The following is a 23297-nucleotide window of genomic DNA, read 5'->3' as shown; positions in this document are numbered from 1 at the left end:
ACCTTTTGCAATATTACATTCCTTCCTGACTTTTTGCAGTAACTTTCTCAGAGTTATGTTTTGCTTTTAAATAAGTATGGTAGTTTTATCTCTTATGCAAAAAAGAGTAAGATCTCATCCCATAGGTTTCAAATATATTACCACAGTAGTGTACCTAGTATTTTCTTCTTTTAATTTCATGTCTCAATCCTGATGTTTTTTATTTATGTCTTTGTTTTTATTTACTTTCTTAATTAGGCTTTCTGTAGCAGGATTCTTTTTCCAAATCTGAGAGTCTTTCCATTTTTTTTTTTGGTAAGGAATTTTAATCCATTCACACTTATTGTGCTAATTGATCATATGGTTTTATTCTCTCAATCTTATTCATGACATAAATAGATGATTTAATTCTGCATGACTTATGCTTTTGTTTTAGATACAAGGATTCTCCTTACAAAGATTATTATGAGAGAATTCCAGTTCTGAATTTTATATGCAGTATTCAATACATATGTTGGGGCAGATGTAAACCTATTTAAGAACATTTCTTTTTTCCTTCCCTTATCTTCATGAAGACAAATTGAGTGGCAGTAATAACGCGAACAAAAGACAAAAAATCGCTCAAGACTTTCTCAACTCCATTGACCAAACAGGAGAACTCTTGGCAATGTTTGAAGATGATGAAATTGATGAAGTTAAACAAGAAAGAATGGAGGTATAGTACATGCTTCCCTTTTTAGGGTAATAGAATAACTGCAGTGCATATACTATTTGGTTCTATTCTTATGTTCTTTAAATGTGGTCTGAAATGTCCAAATCAGTGGTTTCATGTCTGAAGGCAGCATTGTGTAGTGGAGTAACCCTGGAAAGGATGTTAAACTCTGCCTTCATAGCTGACTTTGGGAAACAACTTCAGTTTTCTGTTTCTTTGTTTCCTCCTTTGAACATGAGTAGGTTCCCTAAGCTTCCTTCTGGATCTTACTTTTACTGAAACGATTTTATTCCATAAAAGCTAGTTTATAATTAAATATTTACTTAGTTTTTGTACCAAACCATCCAGTTATCTTTGTGGACAAAGGTAATCCTTACTGCTTTTGCGTTGGCATATAGTGTGAAGAGCTATTTTTCCAGCTGTAGTTGCAGCCTCTGGTTGGACTCACCAGATAAGGTAGGATCCAGGGCAATTCCATGCTTTATATCACTGTAAAACACAGTTAGTGACATGTGTTTGGATTCCCTGGGTATGTTTTAACAATGAATATGAAAATTGTATGCCTTCTATTTACCCTAGCTTTCTATTCATAAAATGGTTTCCTTAAATACTTGTGGAAAAATAAAAGTAGTGATTGATTTCATCTGAGTGCCTTCTAAAATATAAGGCATTATTCTTATCATTCTTATTCTTATAATACTTTTACATGTAAAAAAACAAATCTCCATTTTTCCCCTTCTCTTTAAATTGGTCAAGAGAGGTAATTCCAGAGCTCCGAAAGATCGTGCTAAGTGCTGACTTTATCATAGTCTCTGTGCATGCTAAAAATATAATTATTTCATGTTAAATTTTGGAGGAAGTCCAATAGACATATATGCTTTATAAAATTTAACCACCTTCTTTAAAGAATTAGTATGCTTAGATCATGAACTGTGATCTAAAGGCAATGTTCTTCTTAGGTATCAATTACCTTAGAAATGTGTGGTTATCTTGGTTTGAGGCAACTGCAAATGATTTTAGTTCGCCTTGGGCCAAAAACATGCTAAGTTGTCCAAAGCAGATGATAAACATGTATTTCTGATGTCATTATGGCCTAAACAGGATATGATTGTTTCGTGGCATGGTTTCACTTATGATGCATTACACAGAGAGCAAATATTGTTTATGCTTTATTTTTTAAACATTTTTATATTATACAAACGGGCATTAAGAAAAATTTATTAAGGAAGGACTTTACAGAAAACAGTAGTAAAATTGAACAAGTAGCTTTTCAGTTTTGACAGGAAGATCTCTGTCAACCACGCCTGTTGCCCGGAAGGGCATTTCACAGTCAAGGAGAAGAGAAGAAATGGAGCATGTTGTAACACTGAGCTCATAATAGCAGGCTACTGTAGGCCTGGAAGAGTGATGAGCCAGTAAGGTACAAGTTCAAGTAAATAAAATATTTGGAAGTGCAGGATAGAAAAAGCTTGGGAGCTTATGTGGTTTATATTTCTCTCCCTGTAGTTATATTGTATATTATATAGTGGTAACCAGGATAATAAAATATCAGTAGTTGATAAAAATAGTTACAAGAAAGTCAGCTTCACCTATACAATAAAAATTAGATTGGCAGTTTCTCTAAGCTTTGTATCATAACTAAAATCGCTAACCAGGATAACAAAGAGTAGTTTTGAGATTCTGTTCATCCAAATAACAGAGTTTAAACTGGATAAAAAAATGCTGAACTTGTAGACATAACTATAGACAGTAAAAAGTGGAACCGTTAAGAGCATAGGCCTTGCCTGCTTCTAATTTGACAGGTTATAGTTTCAAGCGTAAACCACAACTGTGGCAGTCCATATGAAACCACTTTGGACTCACAGACTGCAATCCCTTGCTTTTAAAGTGCAGTAGAATAATCAGTCCTGGCATCACTCAGTGATTTAATTTTCCTCTAAGCATCACTTACAGTTGTAGAAACTTTGTTTACTACCTTCTCCCCTAGAATGTATGAAAATGGTATAGACCTACCAACAAAGCTTGTTATTGGTTTTTTTTTCTTTTTTTTAATTTAAATGTAATTTAGAAGAGAAAAAAATTTATAGACACAAGCTCGCTTGGGACCCTAGATTTTTCTCAAAATATTGGAGCAAGCATATGAAAAACTGAGTTCTTTCCCATTGTCTTCAGCTGATTTCTGTGTGTGCCTGGCTCTGTGTTTTACTCATAATTTACTTCATTAAGTATTATGTGATTTGAAATATAAAAAATGTCTGAATTTTTATATCCATTTCTACTTGCTAGTCCATTATCATGTTAAGTTAACTAACGCTTACCCCATTTGTTTTTCTCCAGCACCAAATTTTTAACACTTTGGTGTGTGTGTAGTAGAGATCTGTGATCCATGACCTCTGAAGACCCTTCTAAATTATCAAGTAAAGATTAAATAATGTTCAGAATTGCTTTAGTGTATTTGAGGGACTGGGAAAGAGAAGCAGGGAAATGATAAGCATAATACATATAAATACTCACAACTCCCCTCCAACCACCCCTCAGACCCCCTAAACCCACCCCAGAGTGACCCACGTGTGTTTGCTGTTGATCCTGTTTCTCACATTCTAAGTTTTTGAGATCTAATCAACTAAATGTGACTGTGTCAACCAAAGGCCAAGGAAGGGTCACTAAAGCCTGCAGGTAGCTTTGTGTTTTCTTACCAGAGGACCTGTGGTCACTCACAGAAGAGCTTACCTAAAACCCTACTGCTCTCCTGTGAAGGAACTTGGAGAAGCTCAAGTTTGTCATTAATCAGGTAAAATACCTGGTCTACTGAACTGCTGGGTTTTGTGAAGAAGATGTAAATAAGGAACGCCTAAAAAGTTGGGTGAGCGCTCTACCTTCTGACTAACCCTCAAACTGGTAAAATAAACAGGAGAACAAAGATTAGAGCTCACCAAAGAGCAGCCTTTAAACAGCGTAGGGGGCTGAAAATCCCCAGTGACTGTTTATCTTGTGTTTTCAAGTTAGAGGCCTAATCCTGGAATCTAGAGAAAAAGCAGAATGGGATACATAAAATGTAAGACAGCCCAAAAATTGTTTAATTGACCAAAAGTTGAGTAAGATCCCAGGTGGTCATCTGAATTTAACCTGAAGTGACTAGTCATAGATTTTTAAATACAAAGTTTCTCGTAAAGGTTGAATGATCACAGAAATCAGGTATACCATTCAGTTATGCTCCAAGTGTAATAAGCTTATGATCCCTGGGGGTTTTGAGTCCTACTGTTATAGTTTTTGGAGCTAGGTAGACTGGAACCTCGTTGAGAGAGGTAGCTGACTATAGAAGTTCTCCATCTTCTCCTGTTTATGAAATGTGATAGTTCAGCACTTCCCCTTTTCTATCTGTCATGGTTTTTATAGTTATAAAGTAAAGTAAAATAAAATGCCTTCAAGACTGAGTTGAAATATAATATCTTAGATAAGATTTATCACAAAAAGGCTAATCCCAATAAGATAAATGTTTACAAATACCAAAAACATTGAAAAGATTGAGTTAAAAAACTGAAACCCAAAACAAAGTTTAAAATATACATATATATGGGATTAAGAAATGCAGAATTTATATACTAGAGAGATATAGTTTATATACATATGTACATTCATGATATATATAAATATGCATATATATTTACACACATGCATATACTATGCCTACATGTGTATATATGCCTACATGTGTACGTATGTATCTTCCAAAACCCATCCCACCCACAGCAGCTGATAGAATGACATGCCCTGATTGGCTTAGCCTAAGTCATATGTTCCATCTCCAAAGAGGGTACAGTTAACCTCTGTAAAAGCATGGATCCCTGAAGCTTCGCAAGAAGGAATAGATGCTGGAAAGGCAGCCACGAGGGTTCTTAAGTGTAAAGTACCTCTATGTTATGTGTAAGAATTGAGAGTGGTGCATCACAATCTTGACTCTCTGCTCAGATCTCTGGGAAGTTTTCCCGAAGAGACAGCATGTTAGAATGAGTGGAAATCATTTTCTTTGGATTCAGGCAAACCATCCATCCATCCTTTCACTCTTTAATTCATTCAGCATTTATTAGAGCTTCTTTTGTAAATCAGTCACTATTTCTAGGTCCTGAGGTTATGACTATAAAAAAACAAAATATGGTTTCTGCCCTCACAATCCTTTAGTAGTAACTGGCAAATCAAAAGGTAACTAAGTACTCTGATGAGGGGAATACAAGCCCAATAAATGGTTGCCATTTTTATTATTATTACTCTATTTGATCTTGAATTTTGAACCCTCTAGGTGGGTTATTGGTTGTGTGATGGAGCCGTGTATATTCTATTTCACTTGATATTTTATTTGAAATTTTGTTTATCCTGAAGTAAAGCACATTACATCTTCAAGAAATTTTTGATCATTAACTTCAGACAGGTCCATAGAATTAACTTCAGTGTGGTTTGCTGAAGAGCGCACAGAACAGAAAAATGAGAAGTAGGCTCCATTTTAAAACCTGAAATAGTGTAATATGTCAGGATTAGTTTCTGAAAGAGATTCAAGAGAACACATCAGTATGTCTTTTATTCTTTTGAAAGTAACTTCTGTTCAGATAATTTAAAAATACTCTATGAAATCATTCTTCAGGGAATATTAATAGAAATACCACCCAAAACCTTTGGTAATTCTAGCTACACAGAGCAGAATTAATGTAATTTAGTGTATGTTTTTCTGGCCTAGAAACTGCAGGACAGGGAGTATTACGTGACTTTAGGAGAACCCAAAGTTTGGTGTAATGTGTAGCTCTGAAACTGATTTCCAACTCTATCAAACTACTTTTTATCCACACCTTCTGATTATGTAATGGTAGAGATCTGTATATTCATTGCCATAAAACATCTGGAGAAGACATTTTTCAATTAATGACATGAAAAGTAAGTTACAGATCTTATAAAAATAGAACACTCCCTAACTCTTACCCAGGTACTTATCGTTCTATATCTTAACACATCAGATTTGACAGATGGTTCTCAAGGTATTCTTTTAGGCTTTTCTTAACCATGTGAACTGAGGGTAGAGTCAGACTTCTGCTTTGCTCAGAGTGCCCCACGTACCAGGTGTGAAGCTAGAAGTGCTTGGGTGGTGGTGGTAGTAGTTTAATCAGTCTCTTCGGTTATGCTTTGCTATAGAAAAATTTTAGAACAAGATCAGTCAAATAACTACCATCTTTATGATAAAAAATTTAGCATCACTTCCATTTTTGTCTTCCACCCTCAGACCCATTTAGAATTTTTTACTATTTAGTGTGGGTGAAATTTAAAAGATTCTTCTCCCTGCCCTTTCCCTAGTCTATTGAGGAGTAAAATACATTGTAACAGCATTGAAGCAGTACTCATAGTAGTGATATTTCCTTTAATCCAAATCAGGGCTTATGATCCGATGTCCACAAGTATCTTTTGTTATGGAGACAGCATATTTTAAATCAGGCCTTGGTAGTAAAACATAGGAACAGTGATTGCCATTCACTTCCACCTTCCCCACCGAGGAGTTTCAGCTTCAGTAAAGTAGAGAATCCTTTCCAGGGTGAAGATATGCACCAGTACTGCACACTGATCATCCGTGTCTCCCAGCGCTGATGTGCCGGCGTGGGCCTTACTGCGCTGCACTGTTCAGTCTTGCTAAGTGGATATTCGACTAGCACATCTGAATATACTGTCCAGTTAAGTTTTTAATAGAATCAATCAGTATTTTCTTTCTCAAATAATTTCAGTTTGTCCTTTTGAAAATGAAACCCTTCTCTTTTAAAAGATACATTTCAAGGGCTTTTCGCAGAGATCACTCCACCAGCTTGTTTATAAAACACCTTGGCGGGGAAGAGTTTTAAAATATCATCGAATTTCAGAACGCCACAGGATTTACCACTAATTTACATTTAATGTTTGTAGTTCTCGAGTTGTGGCTGTTGTAATAACCAAAATGTTTTTTCCCTGAATATTTTGTAGATTATGTTTCCCGATTCTTTCTCCTTCACCCACATTCCCCACAGTAGGCGGGCAGATTGTTGTTTCTTAGTCTGGCCTTTTTTTATCTTATTGGTTTAATCGCAACAAGTTAGTCCTTCTAAATATGAAAATAAATTTATTCTGTGGAAAGAGTTTTGTCTTTTTAACGCTATCACTTCTCTTGTGGCATTGACAGATCATTAGTTGTTTGGTATAGATAATTACCCTCTATCCCTTAATTTATGTGCTGCCTTAGCATCAGCTCTTATTGTTCACCACTGTATGGGAAATCATGCAAATCAGGCTGCTTAATGCAATTAGACTTATTCTTAGCTCATTGTATTCCTCATTTAGAATTCTGGAGTAAGCTGTAAATATTTAGTGATCCGTGTAATCTGTTGCATGTGGATGTCTGTTGGGAACTCTCCTTTTCACAAGCATTGGTCCGAAGGACAGATCAGGTGCTGCCGGCTTCTGCTTTTCATGACTCCATTTTCTACAGTAGAAACTTAAGTCCTTAACACATTATTCATGCATCTTTCATGATCTGGCCCCAACAGACTTTTTCATCTTCATCTCCCACCATTCCTGCTCCCCCCGCTTTTCCCATATTACCTCCCAAAAGGCACACGTACACACACACACACACACACACACACACACACACACACACACACACACCGCCACCGCCACCGCCACCGCCACCGCCACCGCCACCGCCACCGCCACCACCACACACGATTTAAGGAACCCCCTCGGACTTATAGTTCCCTAAATAGGCATTCAGCTTTTCTTCCCTTCCCCTGAGCTTTCTCTATCTGGCAACATCTCAGTTCTGATATTTTAGTATGTGATAGATTGTAACTAGTAGTTTTTTTCTTAGTTTGACTTACTAAATAAGGTCCTTGAAAGCATGGACTTATTTTATTTACTTTCATATCTTCTGTACCCAGCACAGTGCCTTGAACATTACAAACTTTCATTAAATATTTGTCCAAATATGGTGAATAAAATAGGTGATATATGCAAATATTATTAATCTATCCTTTGGATGATCTGAATTTTTTTTCTCTTTTGCTTAAAGAGTGCAGTTTCTGGGTGTATAAAGTTAGTCTTTTCTTCGGATTCACGTAGGATTACAAAGAAAGCTATACATCTTTATGAAATTTTTGTGTCAGGAGCTCTTCAACACATCTTTTACAGGTGCTTTCCAGTTGCTAATGGTTTTCATTGCTTGAATAACTTCCTGCTCAAATTAGAGTAGTGGCTTTTCCACAGTTCTCGCTGTAGAAGTTCTCCTAACCACGCTGCTTCAGTATTGACCTGCAGTGTTCCGGGTCTGTCTACAGGCTGATACTGAGCATCAGTTCTAAGTTCAATTAGCAGACTTTTTTTTCAAATGGATCAATACCATATGTGACTATTGGTTCATTCTCTCTAGTTACCAATTCAGAACATTTGGCAGTAAATGGTATACACTTTTCCTTGTGTATTTGCTATTATAAGGTCTTATGATTTAGCATCTTCAAATAATAACATATGCTTTTTCACTTCTCTGATCCATTAAATATCTCCTCTGGACAATTCTTTTAGTTATCGGTTGATTTCTACTTAGAAAATATCAATAATTTGAATTTGCATATGCCTTAGGTTACTGTTGAATTTTTTGTGGCATGGAAATTTTGCATTTCCATTCATTCTACTTCATACAATAGGAAACTTGTTTCACTCAGTCCTTCTAACACTAAGGAACAATTGACCAACAAATCACCAGATTCACAAAAGTTACTTTTGCATTTATGAGCCTCATCTACTATATTGATAAGACTGTGGGCTTGAATTTAATATTCAATTCAAATTAATATTACATTCATCATTCATTTTTACCATCACAACTTTGGCTATTATATTCAGTTACAAAGGGAAGTGTTTTGCCTTACTCCCACAGTTAATAACATAGCCATGTAATGAACTTTTTAAAGTGTGGTATTTAATTTTAAAGTGACCAAGTAGTAAGTAATAACAATTTGGGCATTTTATCCTACTCTTTAAAAATATTTATTAAATCTTATTTTAAACGCCCTTTTTAAATTTCTTATTCTTTTGGTTTCCATTCTTTTGAAAATTTTAATATATCTTAGACACTCATCATTGTACAAATCAATCAACAACTTATGTTAATTCTATTAAAATTTTGTAAAAAATCTCAACCAGAATAGGTCTTTATCATTCCTCATGTTGAGTATGGTTAACTGCTGCATCTCTCAGATGAGTCTAATATCATTTGCTTAGGTCAGTGGTTCCCAGTCACATGGGGAGTTGTTTTTTTTTTTAATTGGAGTATAGTTGATTTACAATGTTGTGTTAGTTTTAGGTGTACAGCAAAGTAGATCTGTTATACATGTACATATATCCACTCTTTTGGGATTGACATATACACACTACTGTATATAAAATAACTAATAAGGACCTACTGTGTAGCACAGGGAACTCTTCGCAATACTTTGTAATGGTCTATATGGGAAAAGAATTTAAATTTTAAAAGTCCTTTTAAAAGACTTTGAAGAAAAGACATCTATTTCTTGTAGTAATTCTGCACCTTAATTAGAAGACAGCCATTAATAGTGGGTTTATTGACCTGCTCTCAAATATGGAGAAGCTGTAAGTACAGAAGTGACCACCTTTGGGAAGACACACTGTGGAAAAATCCAAAATCACTGAGGTAATGTTTTAATTTTGAAAAAAATATCTTACTATTTAAAAGCTCTATCAGAGCTTTTAAGTAATTTAAAATTAGACTTTATTTACCAAAATTCAGTATGTACACAAATATCTCAAAATACTTCTGTATTCCTTTGTTATATCTGTAGAAATTATCCAAGTGAGGGAGAGACTGAAAGAGGACTAAGAAGAGAGGGAGGGAGGGAGGGAGGGAGGGAGAGAGGGAGGGAGATGGAGATGGAGATGGAGACAGAGAGAGAGAGAAAGAGAGAGTGAGAGAGAGAGAAGGAAAGAGGAAGAAAGAAAGAATTGAAGCCTTTTTCCCTAGACGGCAGCTCTGTGTAAAGTTCTGTTCTCCATCTGGGTTTAGCAGGGAAGATATCTGAATCTTGGAAGACTTGTTCCTTGTAGCCCTACAATAAGTTCATTAAAATCAATAAAATAAAATAGCCTAATGTAAGACAGTTATCACTCTTAGTTTAAAAAAAACCAAAAAGTCTTCAAGTGAAATTTTTGGGAATTTCCCCCATCCTCTTAAACAGTTCTTTTCTGGGGGGGCGGCTGTGAATGCGGGTTCTTAGTTCTCCCACCAGGGATTGAACCCGTGCCCCCTGCATTGACAGCACAGAGTCTTAACCACTGGACTGCCAGGGAAGTCCCTTAAGCAGTTCTTATTGATGATCCATCATATGTTTTTTGTTTGTTTGTTTGTTTTTTATTTATTTTTGGCTGCATTGGGTCTTCGTTGCTGCACGCTGGCTTTCTCTAGTTGCGGCGAGTGGGGGCTACTCTTCATTGCAATGTGCGGGCTTCTCATTGCGGTGGCTTCTTTTTTTGCGGAGCACGGGCTCTAGGGCACGCAGGCTTCAGTAAGTTGTGGCGCGCAGGCTCCAGAGCACAGGCCAGTAGTTGTGACTCATGGGCTTAGTTGCTCTACGGCATGTGAGATCTTCCTGGACCAGGTCTCACACCCGTGTCCCCTGCATTGGCAGGTGGATTCTTAACCACTGCGCCACCAGGGAAGCCACATCATATAGTTTTGAAGTAGAAAATGTAGTACATCATTTGTATAATTAAATATTGCTTAAACTTTTCCTGTGACTCATAGAAACTCATCATTTAATTTATTGTAACCAAAGAGTGATGAGGTATCTTGATGGCCTGGATATTATTTCTTTGGGCTATCGGTCGTCTCAAACTCATCAACTCTTCTAAAAAATTCCTCTACTAGTACCCCTTGGTATTATTTTAAATCCTTCCATCCACTTGTGTGGGACTTGGGTACTTTCATATATAATGACTGTAGGCCAGCTGGTTATATTCAGGAGTTATTCAAAGAATTGTGGATTCTCTGAGGCAAGAAAATTTATAACTCATTTTAATACACTTTAATAATCTTGAACCTCATCTCTCAATCTACCCCCTTCCTTCCCAGAAACCAAACCAAAGTTGGGGGGGGGGGTGCAGAAATCACATTTTATTTAACCTAGAAAATGTTTTTGTTTGAATTGTACCTAGGATTATTTAATGTTCACTTGGGTGTGGAGAAATAGACTATACTAGTGGGAGCATAAGTTGATACATAGCTTTCTGGAGAAAAGTGTAGCAATCTCTATCAAACGCATTAATTAAAAAAACCCTATATGCCTTTGATCCAGAAATTGCCTTTCTAGGTACTATACTAAGGATATAATTGAACAGAGACTTTTTTGAAAAATCAAATATATTCATTGTTTATTTATAGAAAAATTTGTTTAACAGTGGAAACATTAAAATTGTAAAGTTTCTTCTTAGCATAGCTTTTGCTATAGCCCATAGATTTTAACAATATATAATACTTCTATGAATTAAATACTGTTTTGTAAATATCCTCTAGAATTGCCCTTTAGCCTAATTTATGTAGGAGAATATTTGACATATATGGGTATATATTTTCCAGGCTGGATGTTTTGTCTGTTTCAGCCTCTATTGGGTGTTTTAGTTGCTTTATTGCATAGTAGTCAGATTGTTAGCTATATTCTTTTTAGTGTTAGGAATTCATTAGAACTTACTAGGTATCCTATCCTAATATGTTGCGACTTTTTGTAAATGACTTATGGACAGGCTAGGGAGATGTTTATGTATCTATTAGATCATTATTATTAATAGTATTCCCTTGCTTTTCATCTTCTTTCTTAAAAGTAAGCCTTTTATTGCTGTGATGTATTTGTAAATATCTCCTTTAATGTCCCACCGTTTTTCTTGTATATAGTCCAATTCTCCTACATTAGGAGGGAGAAGTTCAAGAGTTTTTCTTCATTGTTGATAGACTCTTCATCAGTAGAAACTGGTTCTCTTGGTCCAGTGAATACCAGGCTTGCTATATCTTTGCCTGTCTTTACTGTTAGTCTTTCTGAACCAATTAGTTTGGATGTAACTGTCGTTAATAGTATATTAAGATTATTTCCTTTAATTTCTTTCAATTGATATTACCCTATTTACCTTTATTTACATAGCACATATGTTGTTTTTTCTTTTTACTATTTTTTAATTTAATTTTTATTTTATATTGCAATATAGTTGATTTAAAACGTTGTATTAGTTTCAGCAAAGTGATTCAGTTATACATATATCCATTCTTTTTCAGATTCTTTTTTTTTTACTTCTTTTTCTTTTCCCTATAATTTTTTTTTCACACACACACTGTATTTTATTTTTACAAGAGATAAATAAACTGACACCAAGCATTGTAAATGGATGACCACAACAAAAGCAACAATGATTGAAATTACCAAACACGAAACACACTCATACTATGTCATAATATTGACATTCAGTCCAGTAATCCTCCACTGTTTGCTCCTTTGCGTATTTTTTGCCTCTGAGTCCTTGTGGAATTTTTTTTTTTATTCAAACAAAGTCACAAAAATTATAATCATTCTCATCAGTTCACTCAGTCCCATGTAATTAATTGTTTTTCATCTTGATCTTTGTTAGCACTTTTATGAATTCATCAGTTTTCCATTAGAGTTCTGAAAATGCTTATTACTTCAGTTCAGCAGTATAGTCAGTTACCAGAAACCTGTACTTGTCAGAGTCTTTTCCGTGAATTCCTTGAAGATGAAACCCTTTTATAAGAACATTTTTGCAAAAGCATCAGAGTACACCCAGAACTGTCTGTAAATGACAAAAGACTTAAAAATGACCATGATTAAAGATTTGATGAAAGTTCATAATAATGCAGTTGACAAGGAAATTTAGTTATTTCTGAGATATACATTTTAAAGTAATAACTAGAATTATGACTTATAACATTATACCAGAACATGTAAGATTTTTAGAAATTTCATGTAATGTCTGAAACATTTATATTAACATATTTCCATACAAATAACCCAAAGAAAGTTCAGTATTAGTTGTTTTTTGTTTGTTTGTTTGTACTGCAGGTTCTTATCAGTCATCAATTTTATACACATCAGTGTATGCATGTCAATCCCAATTGCCCAATTCAGCACACCACCATCCCCACCCCACCGCGATTTTCCCCCCTTGGTGTCCATACGTTTGTTCTCTACATCTGTGTCTCATCTTCTGCCCTGCAAACTGGTTCATCTGTACCATTTCTCTAGGTTCCACATACATGCGTTAATATACGATATTTGTTTTTCTCTTTCTGACTTACTTCACTCTGTATGACAGTCTCTAGATCCATCCACGTCTCAACAAATGACTCAATTTCTTTTATTTTTAGGGCTGAATAATATTCCATTGTATATATGTACCACAACTTCTTTGTCCGTTCGTCTGTCGATGGGCATTTAGGTTGTTTCCATGTCCTGGCTATTGTAAATAGTGCTGCAATGAACATTGGGGTGCATGTGTCTTTTTGAATTATGGTTTACTCTGGGTATATGCCCAGTAGTGGGATTGCTGGATCATATGGTAATTCTATTTTTAGTTTGTTTTTATCTTACTGTATTCCTCTGCTTTTTTTGCTTCCTTGCCCGTTTCCTTTCATTTTTTTTAAACTGTAGTTTCAGAATTAACTTGTAGTTAAATCTTTCAATGGTTATTTTTAAATTCTGAGGAATCATAAATCTATATGTCTTAGTTTATGAACCTTAAAAATGAATTCGGTTTTTGTTTTGTTTTGTTTGGTTTGGCCATACTGCACTGCATGTGGGTTCTTAGTTCCCTGACCAGGGATTAAACCCATGCCCCCTGCAGTGGGAGTGCGGCGTCTTAGCCACTGGACCGCCAGGGAAGTCCCTATTTTATTTTTTTATGCCAGCTACTGTACTAGATCGTGGGGACATAAAGTAGTGTTCACAATACAGTTGTTTTCTTGACAGAACTTGTAATATACCAGAGAAGTAGACATAGTAGTAATAACAACAGAGTCCTATGCGGTACCTGCCACACAGTGCCAGACACTGTTCTAAATCCTAACACAGACATCAGCTCACATCACAGTCTACTCATGAGGTCGATTCTGTTATTATTCCCCTTTTGCAATGAGGACCCTAAAGCACTTGCCGAAGATCACAGTTACAAAGCAAAAGTGCTGGGAAGGAAAATTCATGGGTACCAGCACTATCTGGAAAAGGAAAATAGCAGGAAAGTGTCCTATTTCTTCCAACCTGGAAAAATGTATCTGGAAGACATTGAGTTATATTGTATATGATTACTAGCCTCCCTAGCTTCAAGGCAAAGAAAGTTATTTGTTTTACTTTTGCTTTTCTTTGGCCATTTCAGGTAATGTCTGAACAGAATCACACATTTTAAAAGATAACAGATTTTTTCATATTTGTTTTAAAAATGTGAAACCTCATTATCTTAAATCCACAATTTTCAAAGCCATAGTTGATAAGAGATTACTGTTTCTTCTTTCAAAATTTTTAAAAACACATGCAGGGCCAAGGACACTCAGTTATTTACATACTGACGTGAATCAGATTGCTTACCTCTTAATCATTAGCTGAAAGGGTCTTTCTTTAAAGACATTTAAAGGTCAGCAAAGAGAATAGGTAAAGTAGTTTTGAACTTTAGAGAAATTTAAAGAGTAGAAACCATTAAGCAATGTGCTATATTGTATGTTTGCAGGAAAGAGAAAATTCAAGAGAGATATGCTAGGAAGTTGAGATTTCAGAAATAAAGTGAGAAGACGTCAAACGCCAACTTTGTGTTTTTATAATTTTGCATAATACTGGACATGGACAAAATTCTCAATTAATTATGCCTCTTCTGATCCTTAACATAAACTGGATACAGTCCAGATGCTTGTGGGTGTTAAAGAGGTTTTTGTAAGATTACTTGGGAATCTACCCACCATTTAAGACAATATTTCTATGAGAAGATACGGTCCGAATTTAAAACAAACTTTCAGGATATAAGTTGGAGGATTTTGTATTTTAGTTTTCAAAGTGAATTTTTACATGTTCCACATTTTCAGTGCAACAGGATGCTTATCATCTCTAGAAACTGTTTTATCTGGCTTGTTTTCTCTGGAAACAGAAAACTACTGGTATTAGAGACCAGTAAAAAAAATTGGCACCTCCACCTGATATTTTGTAAGGTTATTTAGGATGATCATATTTCCTACTGAGTGAAGGACTTCATGATTGCATTTAGGACTTTATATAATTTATGTCCAAGCTACTGGCAGTGTCCTGATGGTGAATTAAAGAGGTATATTAATTCAGTGTGCTATTAAATTTAAAAAGTGTTGGCTACATATAGGAAAGAGGTCAGTTTTTTTCAGGGTAATGATGCAAAGTTGTCATGGGAGTTACACTTCAATAAGAGTTACCACTGTTCTTTCTGTGATTGGTGTACAGACTGTATAAACATCATGGATTCATTTAGAGGCTAGGGATGACAAGCTAAATTTGTTCATTCACTTATAACCCATTTGATATGTTGTTTAGAAAAATATTTAGCTCTGCACATAGACAAATTTATTGTGTAAGGACCTATATCTTCTAAGCAACCCAAAAATGGAAATACAGATGAGCCTCAGGAACTGCAACTCAGACACCAATGAAATCAATGTTTTGTTCACTGTTTCTGATCTCTTGCTTCTCTCTATCTGCATAGGCTTAATTTTTCTCTTCCTGTCAACTTACTGCTTGTATAATATTCCACCAGCAGGTGCTCCCAACTTAGCTTCCTCACCTAGAGAGAGGCAGACCCAGCTCTCTGGGATAACAATCTCAAATCTCAGCAAATGACATCTGATTGACCCGGTCTGTGTTGGGTGTCCAGGCTGGGGCCTGGCAGTGTGCGTGGAAGCCAGGGCCGTGCTGTAACCTCTCTGCCGTGGAGGTTTGTGGGGCAGCCTTGTAGTGATGGAGGCAGCAACACTTGGCAGCCAGTACGTTAGGTGCTTACTGCACCCAGCCTTCCCTCCGTTCATCCGCTCATCATTTACAGCGTGCCCACACATATGGTAGAGTTGACCTTGAGACTATGAGTATTTCACTTCAAAAATGATTATCTTAATCTAAATCTAATTTCATTTTAAAAGCTACAGGGGATACTATCCAGTTATCTTAGACTTAAAAGAAAATGGCTAATGAAAGAGTAAATATAAAAATCCTGCTAAAGTTCACAGAATGACAAAGAAAGTAAAATATTCTTCAGTCAAGCCTTTTCTCATAAAAAATATCCTCACTTAAAACTGTAAAACATTTCAACAAAAACATTTCTTCAAATATGTTATTTTAAATACTATATTACTTAAGCAAATATTTAAATACTATATTAGTTTCTCTGAATACTTGACTTGAATTTAATTCTACCTGTCTGCCAAATATGTTGAAACTCCAAATCCATTTTCATTTGCCAGGTTAAATGTTTATTTTGTTTTCCCACATAATATGTTCTTTAAAGTGTCACAGGCATACCAAATCTGATTTCTTTTTAATAGGGACTTGGTAGGGATTTTTTTCTTTCTTCAGTTAATGGTAAAGGATATGCTTCTCTTAAGGAATATGCAAAGGTATATTCACATTTCCTACCTACAGAAGGTATCTACTCTGTTAGCTGTTGGAAAATAGACATTAACTTTCTTAAAGGAAATTTAAAACGTGTCCACTACATTTGCCTACATTTTTGAAGCCTCACTGTTATTTCCTTACAATCAAAATACCAAAGACTTTTCTCATATTGTAGAGTGTCTAGTTTTATCTAACAAGTGACTCCGTATAGACTAGTACAATGAAAAAGTATTAGGCTACAGTAATTTATTTGATTACAGGGTTTCCCTTTCCTTCTGCTCATCTATGTTTATGTGATCAAATATCCTTTTGAAAATTTTGTTCTTATTTTCAAAGAACATTTGTATACCTTTGAATATTGTAGTCTCTTAGATATACTTCTCTAAAAAGAACTAATAACTTTCAACATATATCTTATTTATTTTAAAAAGATAGATTTACTATTTAGCCTTCATATGAATTGCATAGTGGTTTGTACTTTTTGCAAAGCTTATTAGTACATCTTAGGTTTCTTATATTGGACCTGACTCACTACAGTAAGAGCGTCTTGAGGGGGAGGTATTTGAAACCATAAGTGGTAGTGATCTCCCTAACCTTTAACTTGCCGGAAAAAGGGTACCTAGAATTCCTTTTCCTTTCTCCATCTATAATGAAAGTACAGATTCTTATGAATGCCACAGTCTCTCTTCAATTATCAGTATTACAAGGCCTCCTGATTTCCTAAATCCAGTGCCCTTCCGTGTGAGAGAAGGGAAGCATAACAAAAGTTGATGCAGTAGTTAAATAGCTGTCTCATTGCTACAGGTGAAGTGGTTCACACACGTTTTCAGTTTTGAAATATGTAGCCGTTTCCCAGAAGTTAAGAACTTGATGGCTTCTCCCAGTGATATTTCTTCTATATAAGAATCACTGCAAATAGACTGAATAGTTTGTCTGATCTCTTAAATCTTAGGAACTATGGCTCTGAAGTATTTCTAAAGATTTCAGGACTTCCCTAAGTGCAGGATACACATAGAACCACACAACATCAGCTCTACACAAAGAAGAGAGAGCTCAGTCACAGTAAGATGAAGCAACTTAACCTAGAGATTCCCATTTTGTGTTAGAGGCAAAACAAGACCTAAAGTACAGGTCTTCTGATTCCCAGGTCAGCATTCTCTTCAGTGGTCACTTTAGTATTTTTCTGATGGAATAGAATGAATCTCAGTATTATATAAGAATATATATCAGAGCTTTGGATTATGATTAAAACTCAGTAGTTACTATTAAGAACTGTTGATTTAGAATATATATTGAATTGGACTTGTATTAACCCTATAATGTACCCTATCCATTCCTTTTCAAATATATCTTGAATGCCATCTTATTTGCTTTCTGTTTGTATCTTTTATCATCAAAATAAAACTGCATAAAAGGAGAACTTCTTGAGAAGTATACAGTGTTTGCCCTTCTTTTCTTTTTTGGCAATTTTAAGTTTTTCATTAAGAAACGAAGCAGTATTTTTCAGTCATTATGGCCTGCATCTTCATTAAAATCCATCCTGCATTTATTTATATCCATCTCTCAAGATATCCTTTATTACTTTCAAGTTCTGTTGTTCTCTGGATCACTTCAGCCCTCACCACTCCCAGTCTGCTTCAGTCATCTTTTCTCTCATTGATGAAGTTTGAGATGGGTGGCTTTTCATTGGCTATATCTAGGATGCCAGTAAAGCATTAAAATAGGACAGGTCAAAAGCAGTGTCCGGGCTTCCCTGGTGGCGCGGTGGTTAAGAGTCCGCCTGCCGATGTAGGCGACACGGGTTCGTGCCCCGGTCCGGGAAGATCCCACATGCCGCGTAGCGCCTGGGCCCGTGAGCCATGGCCGCTGAACCTGCGCGTCCGGAGCCTGTGCTCCGCAACGGGAGAGGCCACAATAGTGAGAGGCCCGTGTACCGCAAAAAAAAAACAAAAACAAAAAAGCAATGTCCCCATCCTGCCAGCCAACATTTAGGTAAGATGCATAGATTAAAAATGGTGGGCTTCCCTGCGGCACAGTGGTTGAGAGTCTGCCTGCCGATGCAGGGGACGCGGGTTCGTACCCCGGTCCGGGAAGATCCCACATGCCGCGGAGCGGCTGGGCCCGTGAGCCATGGCCGCTGAGCCTGTGCGTCTGGAGCCTGTGCTCCTCAACGGGAGAGGCCACAACAGTGAGAGGCCTGCATACAGCAAAAAAAAAAAAAAAAAAAAAAGGCATTTAAGTACCCGTTGGAGTGAATTGTTTGTCAAGCCCCTTGTCAAGTCACTCACCTTTGCTGAATTGTTTTATGCTATCCCTAATTGTGAATAGGTAAATGGAAGTAAATCTATTTCTTTTTAAACTAGAGCATCTCAGTCTTTCTGGAGTTAGGATAACATTATTGGTTATTTGTTTGACTTAATGTTGTCCTGTCCTTATCCCCTGAACGCACTCCCTGAAGTTAAAAAATATATAAAATAAGTTGCATTTTTAAAAAATGTTGGTGAGTATTGTGAGAAGAGAGAATCCTCACTCTTAAGCTCATTCACGATCCCTCTGACTACTAAAAATCAGGTCTAGAAATCAGTATAATAGATCACATAAATGTGTAATGACTTTTATACTTCAGTCTTACACCAACATGATGGAGACAGCTGCTTGTCACCCAATATCCATCCTCTCCATCTTTCTTTGTAACAAAACTCTGATTTGTAGCTGGATATATTGCCATCCTAAGTATAACATCCCTCTTCTTACCTTGCAGCTAAGTTTAATCGTACCACTGAGTTGTGGCCAATAAAATATAAGTATAAATATTCGATTGGACTTCTGTCAGTTTTCTTAAAAGGGAAGGGGCACACCTTTTTTCTTATCTTCCTATATTTGATTACTTTATACAGATGTGATATCTGGAGCTTTAGAAGCCATTCTGCATAATGAAAAGAAAGCTACAGCCTATACAGTTTTTTACATCAAATGTATCTCAGTAAAGCAGGGGAGGGGGTGACGGGGAATGAATGAATGAATGCATAAATACATAAATAAATAAAAGGTGAAAAAAAAGCCACAGCTTAGAAATGACAGAACAGATGCTGGAAGCGACTGAAGTTCTCACGATGTCAGCAAGCAGTTATGTTAAGCCTGAACTACTTGCCTCCAGAATTCATATATATGAGGAAAAATAAACTTCTGTCTTGATTAAGAAACTATAATTTGTAAACATATTGTATTCAGCCAAAAATATTTAACTAGTAAAACCTGTGAATGAGACCCCTAGGTTGATAAAATTGAGAATATACTTCTAGAAAGGAATTCGTTTCTTAGGGTAGACCTGGTCTGGGTCTTTTACTTAGGGCATTGATTTTTTCCCCTTTGTTAATTCCAATATAATTGACAAGTTAAGTCTATATTTCATATTGAAGGAATATTCTGTCATGTGGCCTGTGATTTTCAAAGAACTGTCATAGCCACAGGACAAGCATTAATATCTTGATGTGTTTCAGCCTAAGTCTCGTATTAATTACAAGAGTTTTGTTTATCAAAACTTACCAACATCAAAAGGTTGAAGAAATCACTCACCATTTATTAATATGTTTCCTGCTTAAATTCCAGAGGAAAATACAGGAAAGGATTTGATTTAAGATTTTTTTGTTTGTTATTCAAAATATCCATCCTGCTACTTAAGAAATTAATATACTGGGCTGTAGAAAATAAGTACCATCTGGCCTGTGTGTTTTTCTACCTTCTCTAAAGAACACTATGCAAAGGAGGGAGTGCAACGTAACAAGGCATATGCTTCATTTAACTATACTTATGGGATACCTGATGTGGTAAATAAGAGTGTTACTTAAAAATTGTATATAAATTTATAAATAGCAAGGTTCTGTTGTATAGCACCAGGAACTATATTCAGTTTCCTGTGACAAACCATAATGGAAAAGAGTATGTAAAAGAATATATATATATGTGTGTGTGTGTGTGTGTGTGTGTGTATGTGTGTGTGTGTGTGTATATGTGTGTGTGTGTGTATATGTGTGTGTGTGTATATATATATATATATGTTTGAGTCATTTTGCTGTACAGAAAGAATTAACACAACATTGTAAATCAACTATACTTCAATAAAATTAAAAAAGAAAAAAGTTGTATATAAATCAAATTGTTGTTTATTTCATCATATTGTAAATGTACAAGGAAAGCACCAATATAAAACAACTCTAGAGGACTGCTTTTGTGCTATGAAGAATGTTAATGTGTTATTTTGTTAAGGTCATCATTAACAAATGTCATCATTCATTTCAGTGTTGTCTATGTGTTGTTTTTTTAAATTCACCTCTAACGTTTGGGCAATCTGGTTATGAAGCCTGTAATAGGAAAGCCCGGTAATCGTCAGCGTTATTGGGCTTCTCTAACTGGCTAACTAAATTCTGCTCTCCCCACCTCACTTTCACCCTGATCCTCCCACGTGGAGCCTTCTTGTTGCTTCTTACTCTTTGGAAGAGAATCATCCAAGACAGATGAGAACATGCTTATGTCACTACAGTGCATTCCGCACTTAAAACCTACAAACTGGACTTCCTTGGTGGCGCAGTGGTTAGGAATCCGCCTGCCAATGCAGGGGACACGGGTTCGAGGCCTGGTCTGGGAAGATCCCACATGCCTCAGAGCAACTAAGCCCGTGCGTCACAACTACTGAGCCTGCACTGTAGAACCCATGAGCCACAACTGCGGAGCCCGCATGCCACGTACCGCAACTACTGAAGCCCACGCACCTAGAGCCCGTGCTCTGCAACGAGAGAAGCCACCACATTGAGAATCCCACGCACTGCAATGAAGAGTAGCCCCCGCTCGCCGCAACTAGAGAAAAGCCTGTGTGTAGCAACAAAGACCCAACGTAGCCAAAAATTCAATAAATAAATAAATAAATTTATTAAAACAAAAAAATCCCTACAAACTAACAACACACACACACACACACACACACACACACACACTCTGAGTACAAAGTCTTTATTATAGAATGACAGTTTTTTAAAATCTTTTACCAAGCTATTACCAAGCATGGTATTATGATCAGAGCATCAGCTTTGGGGTCAGACAGACCTAAGTACTCAAATCATGGTTCCATCCCTTATCTTGTCTAGGGTATCCTTGTTAGTACCCTAGACAAGTTACTTAACGTCTCTGATTCTCAGATTCTTTAACTGGAGGCACATCTCAGAACTGTTGGGAAGGATTTGTGAAAACGTATGTAATGTACCTAGTTCAGTGCCCGGCACATGTGAGTTTAAGAAACAGTATCTGTCTTCGACAAAACCTTCTTTATAAAAATGTATAATACAGCTACATTCCCGTGGATATACATACAAATGGAATATAGTTTAGGTACCGTCTTCCTTTCATAGTGACTACAATCAGAACCAGTCAGAGAATTTACAACATATATGAAAGATCAAGTTATTGGGATATCTTTCTAACTTTGACTGCTGTCTCTCAGTAAAATGACTCAGAAAATGTACAGTGTATCTTCAGAAGGCACTATGTAAGATAATTCCGTAACATTTGTCCACTAATATCTTGTTAAATATCTTATGTTAGAATGCATTTCTAAATCTTATCAAAGCCACACAATAGCTCAAGTTTTAGGGTTTTCGGAGCCACTAAAGTGGATTTCAGGTAGAATTTTTTAGATTATTGCACATCTTATAGGTGTCTAGAGTTATAACATGTAGTAGCAATCTCCAGTTGAATTCTTTGGATAATTTTACTTGGGCAAAATTTACTTGGATAATTCTATCTGTATTCAGGCAGAAAATTTTAGATCTGAGCAAGAAATTTTGTTCTAGAAGTCAAGATATAGTGGAAAGAGCACTGGTTTTGAAGAAGCAGTCTTAATTCTTTCTAGCAATATGCCTTACCTTAAGGAAAGGCCACAGAAACTCATCCAAGAACGGAACACACCTGGCCCTGCTTGGCTTTTGAGATCAGAAGGGACAAGAAGTCTTTGGGCTGGCGAGGCTGGGGGAAGAGTACACAGGAACTCTCTGTACTGTTTTTGTAAATTTTCTGTAAATTAGAATTATTTCAAAATTAGAGGTTGTTTTTTAAAAACCACAGAGGGTCAGTGACATCAGCGTCTTCATCTGTACAATGGTGATAATAGTAATAGCTGAGCTTCCCGCCTCACACAGTTGAAAGAATCAGCAAGTAAAGCAATACCTAAAACTCAACAATGCTGCCCTTCTGTGCTGAGTCTTCCTCACTTGAGGTCACCCGTTGTACCACCTCTGATCTTCCATTTTTCTTGCTGCCAAAGTTGTCATTGTTTCTTTAAAACTTTTGTAGTTACTTCATGTAAGGTGAAGCACTGCCTAACATCACCAGTTACTAAAACAATTCTCCTTTCTTCCTCTCTTTGTAATCCATTCCACACCCTCTGTGGCATGCCTTCTTTAAGCCTTCTTACTGAAAAACCCAGCCTAATGGTCACTGACATTTAATCAAATAACAGTTACGATACATTTACTCATGAGTAAAGGCTGATTTAAATTTGGGCACCGACATCTGAGGATGGGAATTTCATCATCAAATATCTTAATAGAAACCATTTTGTTAAATAACCATAATTATAGGTTTTACATTTATGATTCTAGGGGATTTTGCTGTTCTGCATTCTTTGAAGCCCAAGAGGCTGTCATAGCATTCAGGCTGCTTGAAATACTGAATCTAAGTACATCCAGGGCTTCTTCAGGAGATAAGGCCCTACAGGATTTCATCTTTCCAAGGTTTTGAACCCACAATTATCTTAAAGATGATTTCTGGTTTTGTTTTTTTTTTAATTAGGTACAGTTTTTTAAGGTAAGAAGTGAAAATAGACATTAATTTTTTTAGTGTGTAGACATTTCTGCTTTTCCCTGTTA

At 36.2% G+C, this 23297-nt stretch overlaps 1 protein-coding gene across 1 annotated transcript in view; it reads left to right on the top strand.

Moving 5' to 3' along the window:
• The window catches only part of SUPT3H (SPT3 homolog, SAGA and STAGA complex component), a 423577-nt gene that overhangs the window by 289696 nt on the left and 110584 nt on the right, over positions 1-23297 (top strand). Inside the window, exon 6 of the mRNA XM_082847752.1 lies at positions 555-694. Coding sequence (XP_082703878.1) covers positions 555-694 — 140 coding nt within the window. The remainder of the gene's footprint in view (positions 1-554; positions 695-23297) is intronic.

Source organism: Leucopleurus acutus, assembly GCF_964270905.1.
Source record: "Leucopleurus acutus genome assembly, chromosome: 10".
NCBI lineage: Eukaryota > Metazoa > Chordata > Mammalia > Artiodactyla > Delphinidae > Leucopleurus > Leucopleurus acutus.
This window is presented reverse-complemented; position numbering and strand designations above follow the sequence as displayed.